Source organism: Crocuta crocuta, unplaced genomic scaffold (assembly GCF_008692635.1).
Source record: "Crocuta crocuta isolate KB4526 unplaced genomic scaffold, BGI_CrCroc_1.0 scaffold737, whole genome shotgun sequence".
Classification (NCBI taxonomy): Eukaryota; Metazoa; Chordata; class Mammalia; order Carnivora; family Hyaenidae; genus Crocuta; species Crocuta crocuta.
The window spans coordinates 584,941-597,684 of NW_027527804.1; the positions used below are offsets into that span (position 1 = coordinate 584,941).

Genomic DNA, 12,744 nt, shown 5'->3' on the forward strand with positions numbered 1-12,744 from the left:
GATGAACGTGACATAAAAATCCTCAACAAAATGTGAGCAAACTGAATCCAGCAGTACATTGAAAGACTCCTATACCATAACCAAATGGGATTTATTCCAATTCAACATCCGCAAATCAATCAATGTAATACACCACATTAACAAAGTGAAAGATTAAAATCATATGATCATCTAAAGAGATGGAGAAAAAGCATTTAACAAAGTTCAACATCCATTTATGATAAAACCTCTCCACAAAGTGGGTGTGGAGGAAACATACCCTCAACATAATAAAGTCTATATGTGACAAACCCTCAATTAATATAATACTCATTGGTGAAAAGCTGAAAGCTTTTCCTCTAAGACCTCTAAGGCAAGGATGCCTACTCTAGCCATTTTTAGTAACACAGTATTGGAAGCCTTGGCAAAGCTATTAGGCAAAAGAAGGAAAGAAAAGGCATGCAAGTTGGACAAGAATAACTAACCAATAACATTGGTGCAGCTGCTATGGAAAACAGTATGTAAGTTTCTCAAAAAATTAAAAGTAGAACTACCATGCAATCCAGGAATTCTACCGGGTATCGGAGAAAAATGGAAACACTGATTCAAAGAGATACATGCAGCCCTGTGTTCATTGCAGCATTACTTACAGTAGCCAAGATATGGAAACAACCTAAGTCTACATTGATGCATGAATGAATGAAGAAGATGTAATACACGCACACACACCCACATAGGATGAATTCATTCCTCTGCCATAAAAAAGAATGAAATCTTGCCATTCGTGACAACATGAATGAAACTTAAGGGCATTATGCTACTATAGAGAGATACAAATACCATTTGATTTCATATATGTGGAATCTAAAAAACAAAACGAAAACGAACAAAACAAAACCCAGATTTATAGATGCAGAGAACAGCATGGTGGTTGCTAGAGGGGAGTTGTGAGTTGAGCAGTGGTGAAATGAGTGGAGAGGATCAAGAAGTACAAACTTCCAGTTATACAGTGAGTCATGGGATGTCATGTACAGCATGGGGAATATAGTAAATAATATTGTAGTAACTTTGTATGGTGACAGATGGTAACCAGATTTACTATGGTGATCCTTTCACAGTGTATACACACGTCAAATCACTATGTTGTATACCTGAAACTAATATATTGTATGTCAACTGAAGCTCAATTAAAAAAAGATGAACCTGGGTCATAAATTATGTTCATTATACTCAATAGATTTTCATCAGAAAAAAAAAAACTGAAACAAAAACGGTTCCTAGTGGTTCATTTCTAAAAACAGGATAGAGTAAATCCAGAAAGTCTGCAGATAGCATTAGGTGGACATTATACTGAAGGAAATGAGGAACACCTGCCATCCACACTAAACATGTGGCCATCTGTTTCTTTTTGTATCTTGTGTTTTCCAGTTGTAGTTCTGCTCCAGTAAGTAAGACTCAACCCAGTCTCCTCACTTAAAGGTGAGGTGAGGAACTTCTGGTGAGGGAGGCAGATTCTTGACAGTATTGCTGTGGTCATCACAGCATGCAGCTCAGAGAGTATTTTTCCCTCCCGGTGGGCAGCTGTAGCTATCTCAGAGAGTAAAGGCTTTTAAGAACTTGAGATTAGAGCAATTCAAGAAGTTCACACTAATCATGGGGTGCCTGGGTGGCTTGGTTGGTTAGGCGTCTTGACTCTTGATTTCAGCTCAGGGAATGAGCTCATGATTCGTGAGTTTGAGCCCCCTGTCAGGCTCTGTGCTGACCGTGCGGAACCTGCTTGGGATTCTCTCTCTCTCTCTCTCTCTCTCTCTCTCTCTCTCTCTCTCTCTGTGCCCCTCCCCTGCTCGCTCTCCCTCCCCCTCTCTCTCTGAAAATAAATGAGTAAACTTAAAAAAAAAAAAACAAAACGTTTACACTAATCAGAGGGCAAAGGATGATAACACTCTAAAGCCTAAGTGAATCCTATAGGATAGGAACCAAGTAACTTATATGAAAACCTGTAGGACCCATTGCACTTTCCTTCTCTCTCCCTCCTACATTCCACTCTTCCTTGCTTTCTCTGTTTGTCTTTTTGTGTGTATGTCTCTCTCTCTCTCTGTTTTTTTTTTTTTTTTACCTTTTTTGTCTCCCACTTCCTTTTCCTATTTCTTGTTTTCCTCTCCATCTTTACTTTTCTGTCCCTCCTTTCTTTCCCTTCCTTTCGTTCCATCCCTTAGTTCTTTCCTCCATTTCTGACAAATTACCCATCATATCACATTTTGAAATATATGTTAAAATCAATACATTTTAACATTAATATGCATTGAGCCCTAAGTAGGTTGTATTTAGTAGTCTGAAGGGGAAAAGCATCCCCCAATGAAGTAACACTTTACCTGTGGCTTACAATTGAAAATTTCCTTTTGGATCACTGGCCTGTCTCACTCACCAAAAGAGGGTTCCCTTCTTCCTTATCCATAATCCTGTCCTCTTTTCCTCTTCTGCTCTTCTCTACTCTTAGGTTTGATGCATGGTCACTTTTTTGCATTCTCTTTTACATCTGTTTTTTTTTATTAATGGGAAGCTAAAATTCCTACTTAATGTGAAGGAGAGCTTATGGATAATTTTTCAGATTTGGGTTTAGGATTCTAGCATTCTAAGTTTCTGGAATTCAGACATGCCACACGTGTTCCAGGATCTCTGATGAGGAATGGCAGAATTTCCAGATGATTGAAACCTCTCATGAAAAAAACTGTTGTTTTTTCCTTAAATTTTAGACTAATGCATGCTTGACTTGCTTTTCTTCACCTATCCAAACAGAGATTGTTAATTTGGGTTTTAATTGTTTTTCCTTGTCCTGAAAAATGATGGCCTGTAATATGAAGCACTTCTGAGTTTGGTAACTTTCCACTGGTTAGCTGATTAAAGTCCTCAAAGCTTTAGAAAGTGAAGGAATGAAGGAATGAGTGAGTAAATGGCTAGCTAGCTAGTTTCACTTAAATCATTTCGGCTGCATGCTATATCGTTTATGATGAGCCTTGTAATATCTAAGGTACTGTCTCTTTTCAGCTGTTTTCCCCCCTCATAGTTTCCAGGCACTGTCACAAACTTTGATTCTTTGATAGCTAAACTCTTAATTCCTTTTTTTAAATGTTCATTTTCATTAAAGTGCTATTTAACATTAGATATTAACTTTGACAGATGTTAATGCTGCTGCTCAATTAGGTAAAATATATTCTTGGTAAGGTGCCAATTTGAATTGAATATATTTGAATTTGGTATGTGAATTAAACTGTTGTTTAACCTTACCCATCCATCACATGGGTGATGGAGCAGCCAGCTGGTTTTGTGTATAAGTGGGGTTTTCTTTTCCCCTAGCAATATTTAAACATGAGAAAATGGCTTCCTATTGTAGCAAAGAGAACTTCATATGAATTTACTACAAGATCTCCTTGTTTGTCAGTTTCTTAGACTGCCTAGAATTTAAATTGGCAGACACTACGCTGGTATAAAATGTTTTCCATGGACGATATTAATATTTTACATTCCTTTTTGCTCCTGCAGATTTCTAGTAGATAGGAAGTCTGACTGTATTTACCCTTTGGCTACTAATGAATGCTATTAAATTATTATTTATCTTCTTTAGGCAGAGGCAGTACAGGTATGAGATCAGAATTGCCGAGTAAGGCAAGCATTTAATTTTAAAATTACGGAAAATACTAATTCATTCACAGGTGGCAACTAAAGTATGGATACTAGAGAGTATTTTGGACTTGAGTCAGATATTTGGGGTTGTATTTCACCTGTGTCACTAACTTGCTGGGTCGCCTCGAGCAAGTCCCTGCCCAACTCGAGACAGCATATCCCCTCCATAGTTTTAGTTGTACGTTGCACGTTCTATCTGCTAAAGAGAGCAGGGCTGAGGGAGGCGAATCCTCTTGTTTATCAGCTGTCCACACCAGCCTAGCAGCTCTGACTGAGGTCAGTCTCCAGCTGCATTTTTCATCTTTTTTATAATCCCTTAAACCCTGGCTAGGCTTTCATTGCTAGTTCTTTTCCCTAGGAATTTGCATTTAGAAATACTGAGGGCTTCCTACCTTTGGGAATATTTCTATGTTCATGAATTTAATGAAAAGTTAGAGTCNACAAGCTCCATATCATGGGAGTTACATTTTAGGTTCTTGAAAATTTCATTGACTTGAAATAGTTTGAATTGCATTACTAAAATTTACCTTTCGTTGGTTTTCTAGGAAATAAACAAAATGACTTGCTTCACAGTGTTGAGAAGTTAACAGTATGGCGACTTCAGGAGGTGTCTTGTTTTAAAAGCTAGAGAGAGATTTTTAAAAACCTCTTCATTAAAGGAGATCTAGCACTATTACTTAAAAAGGCAGGCAGTAACAAGTGTTGGTAGGGATAGGGGGAAATTGGAACCCTCATACATTGCTGGTGGCAATGTAGAATGGTAGCACCGCTGTGGGAAACAGTTTGCTGGTTCCTTAAAAAGTTAAATGTAAGAGGGGCGCCTCGGTGGCTTAGTCTGTTAAGTGCCCAACTTTGGCTCAGGTCATGATCTCACGTTCATGAGTTCAAGCCCTGCATCAGGCTCTGTGCTGACGACTCAGCCTGCTTCAGATTCTCTTTCTCCATGTCTCCCTCTCTGCCCCTCCCCTGCTTATGCATGCACTCTCTTTCTCTCTCAAAAAAAGTAAACATTTAAAAAAGTTAAACACAGAATCACCATATGACCCGAAAAACGAAAACATGTCCACACAGAAACTCATACATTCATGTTTACAGCATTATTCCTAGTAGCCAAAAAGTGGAAACAGCCCAAATGCTTTTCACCAGATAAAAAGATCACAAAATGTGTTGTGGCCACACAATTGAATATTTTTAGGCAATTAAAAGATGAAGTTCTGATACATGGTCTAGAGCATGGATGAAACCTCTGAAACATTATACTAAAAAACCAGACACAAAAGTCCCCATATTGTATGACTCCACTTAACATGACAACTCCAGAATGGGCAAATCCATAGACAGAAATTAGATTAATGCTTGCCAGGAGCTGGGGGCAGGGACGAATGGAGACTGACTGCTAACAGGTATGTAGCTTCTTTTTGGTGTGACAAAATGCCTTAAAATTAGATAGTGGCGATGGTTGAATAACTCTGTGAATAAACTAAAACCCATTTAATTGTATGCAGTAATGGATAAATTTTATGGTATGTGAATTATATCTCCATAAGCTGTTATATTTCAAAAAACATTAATGACTCTATTACTATAATTACTTGAAATTATAAAAGTATGTTTAATTTACATTTTTGCCAAGGGCTGGAAGGAAGGAGGAGTTCATATTGAATGGATACTGTGTTTCAGTTGGGCAAGATGATAAAAGTTAATAGAGATGGATGGTGATGATGGTTGTACAACACTGTGAACATACTTAATCGCGCAAAACTACACACTTAAAAATAGTTGAAACAGTCAAGTTTATGTTATGTATATTTTACCATGAGGAAAAAAATCTATAATCCTAAAAAATTACATTTTCTAGCATTCTAATGTATAAGGCTTTTCCCCCTCTCTGTTTTTCTCTTTTTAATAGGAAGACAAAATACGGTTGGCCTTTTTGTTTTTATTCATGGAATTCTTCTATGTTTTAGAACTTCTGTTCAGTATGTGTGTTTGTTAGGGGAGAGGGTATTGGTTATACACACACACACGTCTTTATCTTGGTTTTGGATGAGAACCTGAAAATGTTTTTGTTTTTTAAATTTTATCTGCCAATGGGAAAGTAAAAGAGGCCAAACTGTGGAAAATGTATGTTGTTAAATTATAAAATAGTGAATTGCTGTTCTCAGAGTATAAATTATCACAGATTTCCTGATCTCCTTGGCTCCTCTTGNTGCAGTAAGGGGCACCAGCAGGGTGGGGTGAGGAGGCGCAGTCAATTTGTTGTTTCTGACTCTTAGTTTTGGCTCAGGTCATGATCTCACGGCTCGTGGGTTCAAGACCCATATTGGACTCCATGCTGACAGTGCAGAGCCTGCTTGGGATTCTCTCTCTCCCTCTCTCTCTGCCCCTCCCCTGCTCATGGTCTATCTCACTCTCTCAAAATAAATAAGCATTAAAAAAATACAAACATAGGGGTTATATTTGTACAATACAGAAAATGAGTTTCAGAATGCAAAGGAAGGGATGGAAAAATGAAAAAAAAAAAAAATCCAGCAATGAGGAAGTCCCTGAAAAAGGAATTAAGTTTTTTCTAAAGGCCACGGAACTTTGTTATAACCAATGCAGTTTGTAGGCTCTAAGTTCGAACTTCTAGGGATTAATCTATGAAAACATTTTCTAAGTCTGGCTGCTAACATAGGACATTTGGATTTGAAGATTTGAAGATCAATGGTACAAATGCCAGCAGTGCCATTAACATAAAGTGTAATCAGAGGTGTGTTTGTTTTTCTTGACCAGGAAGTAGTTTCTTTTAAAAGTATAAGAAACATATGGTGTCACTGTGTGTGTGTGTGCACATCTGTGTATTTTCTGTCTTTTCTTCTATTGCAGGAAGAATTATGGTCTTCCAACATCTTTGTCCTTTACAGTAGGGGTTTTTCTAGAATTTGGCACTGTAGTATATTACCCTTGATTACAGGATCCAATCAGAGTTGGTGTACTCAGAAATCCGTTGATGTGATTAATGGTCTCCTAATCATACTTTTATTTCCTAGATTAGCCCAATTTCCTGTAGTTTCACAATTTTTGAGTCATATCTTGAATTACCCTTTATAGGGGGCCTGAAAGCCTTGTATTTTTAGTCAGTAATTTGCATGATTATTTTAATTTTCTTTGATTTCTTTTGCTTGAAGAAAATGAAATTTTGATGTTTTTTGAACTCTGAGTGCTGTTCTGTGGTAACTGGCCAACCTAGTGTGAGCTTTTTTTTTTTTTTAACCATATATATTTTTTTCTACCAGCCCTAGATCTAGAAATCTTCCCCCAAATGTCCACTGGTCTGGTTTTTATTCTTCTCAAAAGTAAACTAAAATGTTCTCATATTCTACAAGTAACAGGGAAGTGCAGAAAATGACTGTACAGGAAACGTAATTGATCATTCACTCTTTACAACTGGTCACAGGACTGGCTAATAAACAGTCTATTGAATGAAAAAAAAAAGACTTCTAAAATCTTTGAATATATTTGAAGATCACTGGCATTTTTGGCACCTTAAGGATATTTTTGTGTGTGTCTCTTACCTTTTTTAAATGATTGTCTGCATTTGAAATTAGGACTCTCTCATATGTAGTCATTACTTTAATATTTGCTTTGTTTTCAACAGTGCCCTTAAAGATAGCCGTTTTCCCCCAATGACAAGGGATGAGTTACCACGGCTCTTCTGCTCAGTCTCTCTGCTCACTAACTTTGAAGATGTCTGTGATTATTTGGACTGGGAGGTAAGACTGTAGAAATTTCTTAAGGAAACATGAAAGTAATTCCTGAGTAAATGTTAAAAATTAGGCCCCAAAACCAACTCTGTTGGCCCATTCTCTAGTGGGGTGGAGGTGGAGAGTCATGTGGACAAATAAACCTCACATCTGATCAATGAGATATCGGTGAAGGAGTTGTTGTTTTTTTTCTTTTTTTTTAAAGGCAAAGTGCCATGTGTTGTTTTAATCCCCAAACTGAAGTTGCTGTTTATTTCTATCCTATTACTCTAGCCACAGCACCTCATAAAAGCTGTTAATAAGTAGTAAGAAGGACTGATTGGAATTTAGTTTTCTTCTTATTTCCATTCTGATATACTTTGGTTATAACGGCCTCCAAGCAGCTAAGTGGTCACAGGATACACCTCAGAAGCAAGGAGCAAAACAGGGTAATAATACACCAGTTGGGGAAATCAATATGTGGATACAGACAAGGTTTTGGTTAACTACACTTAAATCATGTCAGTTCATTCTGGGCTACCTTAATTTATGCAGTTAAACATGCTGGGAAATAATGTTAAGGTCACATCTTGGGTATCTCTGAGCATTGTCATTATCGAAATAACCTACATCGAGCATATTTTTTATTCTTTAGTATGTGGGGTTGGCTTTTTAAGGAAGGTCAGAGGTTCTTACCACGATTTGGGAGGAGATAGCTGACTGTATGTCCATGAAATTTCACACACAAACATGGACACATTACTGAATGCCTACTGTATTCAAGGCACTGTGCTACATATACAAAAATCCTCAGATTTGGTCCTCACCACAAAGTATCTTATAGTCTAAGAGCAGAGGAAAGAAGTATACACAAAGCATAAAGAAATAAGTACTCCACGAATGAAAGAATGGGACTTCGGTGATATACTTAGCATTCTCATATACTTAGCATTCTCTCACATAAACACTCATATATGACATAGCTATATCTTTATGGTAGAACATGTTTTAATTCTATTGCCTTTTTAGAATGGCTACCCCCCCCCATGGTAACTGAGATATTTTTCCTTGTGGACAGATCACTATCTTGATAATTTATGGGATATGAATTTTATTTTTGGCTTTTCACTGATTCCTTGTGAGACTTGGGACAACTTATTCCACTGCCATTCAGTTTTCCAACTACAGAATACGCCATTTATAAAGTTCCTAATCTTCACTGGAAAAAAATCTCTATGATATAAATTGTTATACCTGAGCTGTTAAAAAAACATTCTGCAGAGAGTAGAACAAGAGTTCCTTTTGAGTTTTGTAGTACATAGGGTTGTATTTTTTTTTTGAAGTATTATCAGAATATGAAAACATTTGGGGATTTTTTGTAAAGGAAAAAATAAAACTAGTNCGTAGCCAAGTTGGATTGTGTAAAACCTTTCACAGTATTAAAATGTCTTAATTGAATTTTTTCTATAAGTTCATTGTTCCTATTTGAATTTTTCTTTAAGAGAAGTCTACCAGTATCACAGGAGCACTCCCTAGTGTTTTATTTTTAAATAATCCCAAATTATATCCTTCACTTATTAACAAATATTAAATTTGGGTTTTTTTTTTAATGTTTTAGGCTGCTGCTTCCTCTTTTCTAGCTAGAGTTTTGTTTCTGCTTTCTGAATTACAGAGTGCTGTGTGTGTAGTGGTAGGGGTGGAAGCAATAACAAAGGGAGCAAGCCTGAAATCTAAGAGATGACCAAGCTACAAAACCATGCCTACTCTTACTTGCTACCACTGAGTTTGGAAGTACAGTTGTAGCATGTGGGGGTTTGCACATGTGCAGCTGTGTATGTGTGGCATGGACACGAATGTATATTGCATGAATATGCATGCATGTATTTTGGAGGGAAGGAAAAATGGGAGAGTCCAACAGTAGTTAAATAACTACGAGCAGGTTCAGAGAACACCATCCTCTTCTTTAGCCCATTTCAAGTACAGTCTACAGCTAAAGTTAACCTTCATACATTGTATATTGTATTTTTATTTTATTAAAAAAATTTTAATGTTTATTCATTTTTGAGAGACAGAGACAGAGCCTGAGTGGGGGTAGGGCAGGGAGAGAGAGGAAGGCACAGAATGGGAAGCAGGCTCTGGGCTCTGAGCTGTCAGCACAGAGCCTGATGCAGGGCTCGAACCCAGGAGCTGTGAGAGCATGACCTGAGCCGAAGTCAGACGCTTAACAGACTGAGCCACCCAGGCGCCACTGTATATTGTATATTTAATGCATTCCTTAAGGCTTAAATATTGGCATCTATTTACTGATGCCTTCTGGTTAAAGTAATAACAACAAAAATACGTATAGTTTTGTACTTTGAACATATAGGTATTTGAAAGTGAATTAGGGACTGTAAGAATGGCTATGCCAAGAGGAATACACTGTCATTTTCAGGTAGTTCATCATAGCTTGAAGTATTTAGCATAAGAGAAATTTGTTCCCAAAGAGTAAGGGGGAAAATTACATTTTTAAGTACGAGAATGATTTGGGCTTAAAAAAATATACCATAGTCGATAACTAAAAATGGAATGGTATTATTATGGGGATGATGTCATAAAGGTTACCCTTAATAATTCTGAAAAGGCATGGTTACTTGATTAAAAGCATTTTTAAAAAGGTATATGCCAAGATATTTCCACTCCTAGGTATATACCCCCCCCCCCCCCAAATGAAAACAGATGTTGAAACAAAAACGTGTACACAGATGTTTATAGCAGCACTATTCATAATAGCCAAAAGGTAGATACAACCCCAATGCATATCAACAGATAAATGGATAAACAATATGCTGTATATCCATCTAATGGAATATTAGCCATAAATAGAAATGAAGTAGTGCTACATGGAGGAACCTTGGATACAGTATGCTAAGTAAAAGAAGCTAAGTACAAAGGACCGCATACTGTGTGGTTCTAGTTATATGAAATATCCCGAATGGGCACCTCCAGAGAGATAGCACATTAGTGGGGGCCCTGGGTTGGGGGAGGGGCTGGCTGCTTTTAATGGCTACAGGGTTTCCATTAGGGGTGATGAAAAAATTATAGAACTGAATGCTGTACAACATTGTTAACGTACTTGATGCCACTGAATTGTACACTTAAGAGGGATGAAAATGATAAATTTCGTATTATGTGTATTTTACCAGAATAAAAAGGAATATATACCTATGCACGTATACATTTAAACTTTTTGTCCATAATAGTATAGTAATTCTAATTTACTGAAAAAGAAAACTTTGGAAATTCCAAAAATATAAAGAAAGGCAAGCCATTTGTAATTATGCCATTCTGAGATAACTACTGTTAACATTTTGGAATATGTCTTTAAATTATTTTTCTGTGTCTTTGTATCAATAAATGTGCATTATTTGTTTATGTAATGAGACCATATTAAATATACAGTCATTATTAAAAAGGATTGTGGGAAAGCCTTTGTTTATGGTTTATCTTTATATATAAAGTATTTGTATTGTAGATTTCCTTTATGAGAGGGTCAGTCTATATTATGAAAGCATATGTTCCACTTGGGGAAATTTCCCACTGTCAAATAGAAATATGCCTTTTCTTACAAGAATGAAATCTTGTATTCACCGTAAGTATCTAAATTTAACCTGAACTGCAAAGAGCTGCATATGTTTATGCCACAGGGGGAAACAGGAGATGATTACAGAATTTTAATAGAGAATTTTTAAGTCAAAGATCAGTAATGAGTATGTTTTATATAAGCAGAAGCCTCTAACATAGGGCTTTTCTGGTAGTAGGACAGTTGGAGAGTTGACCCCCACTGGTGAAGCATGTTACTGCAGTCGAATTCCCAATTAAAGGGGTGAAAATGCCCATATCAAAGCCAGAAGAGGGCAAAGTCTAGAGGTCCCAAAGCATAGAGGTGAGTAACTTCGGTAACAAGAGAGACATCCATCCCTGTGGTCATGAAGATGAGGGACGTGACCAGTGGTAAGAGCCACCTAATTTTCAAATGATGAAACAAGTGAGCCACCACAGGGCCGGCTATTGTCCTCCTCTTTTTCTTCATCCATGGTTTTAAACTGAGCCTGTTTGGGACCTCTGTTTGGGTTACATGTCTCTAATTTTATGATGGAAGTTAGTAGAAAGGTAGGATTTACATCACTCAGACTTGGTTTTAGAGGCTGGAATGCTTCTCTTTGATACTGTGAAGGATGTTTGAAAAATGGTTTCATAAGTAGATGTAATTAACTTCAAGTCAGTGTTGAATTGGCAGAATGATCAGTGATATTTCCATGTAACATCTCTTCAAAATAATAATCATAACATGTAAAGTGAGTGTCTGTAGGTAGCCTGTCAAGGATTCCAGGTAGCAGTTTAAAAACACAACAAAACCATCCACAAAGACCATAAAGACAAATTGGAACACTGGCCCCACCCTTCTGAGAAATGCTCATTCTTGGCCCCATCCTGGTATACTTACTACCCTGGTAGGTATGAGGACAAAGAGTAAATTATATGGGGAAAAATTCATTAACTGATAAATTGAAATATCTATCTGCAAGGCTAATATAGCTGTTAAATGAGGAAAATTGCTCCCCTAGGGTGAAATCTAAAGTGATCTGCCTGGTGTTTGAACACAAAAACTTATTACTCTTGTTCTGTGTTCTTCAGTTGACAGCATTTTCTCAATTCTGAATGACAGGATGATGGACAGATATGGTGCTTCAGAAAGAAAGAAACGCTCAGGCAGTATGTTGGAGTCCTCTAAAATAAGATATAGACTAGCACATGTATAGTTATACCATTTGGGAGCCATGTTTGTTTTTCAAGATCTGAAAGGATATAAAACCAATGACATTACAATAGCTGGAATCTCACCTGAGGGGTGACTCTAAGTGTGTCATTTTCAAGATGATATAAATGAGTAAGCTTTTTTGCTTACAGGAGAACTTGTATAGCCGGTATATAACCAATGATCTTGCAGGAGCTCCTGTAGCAGTTTGCTGACAAAAGACAAAGTATATCCTAGATTATAGTCAAGCGTCTTTTATTTCTGTGCTTTAGAGACAAGACCATTTTGAAGGCAGGAGGAAGAAATAATTTCTGTATTCTAAAGTAGACTATTAGATCATATTTCAATAGATTAGTAACATTTTCACAACCCCTAAGGCACTTTTTGTTATATCTAGCTCCCTGGATCACTGATGTCTCAACTGTGTATACAGCTGTCACTTGGATCACGGGCTGTTCCTTTTTAGCATCCAACATTTACATGAAATCAACCCAGGCTGGGTGGGGCTGGCCAGCATGATTCTTGTGTGGTGCCAAAAACCTCTTCTGGACTGTAGAGCGA

General features: G+C 37.1%; 1 protein-coding gene across 1 annotated transcript in view; it reads left to right on the forward strand.

Annotated features, from left to right (window-relative positions):
- The window catches only part of AMMECR1 (AMMECR nuclear protein 1), a 119,750-nt gene that overhangs the window by 89,012 nt on the left and 17,994 nt on the right, over positions 1-12,744 (forward strand). The window contains exon 3 of the mRNA XM_077773641.1: positions 7,301-7,415. Coding sequence (XP_077629767.1) covers positions 7,301-7,415 — 115 coding nt within the window. The remainder of the gene's footprint in view (positions 1-7,300; positions 7,416-12,744) is intronic.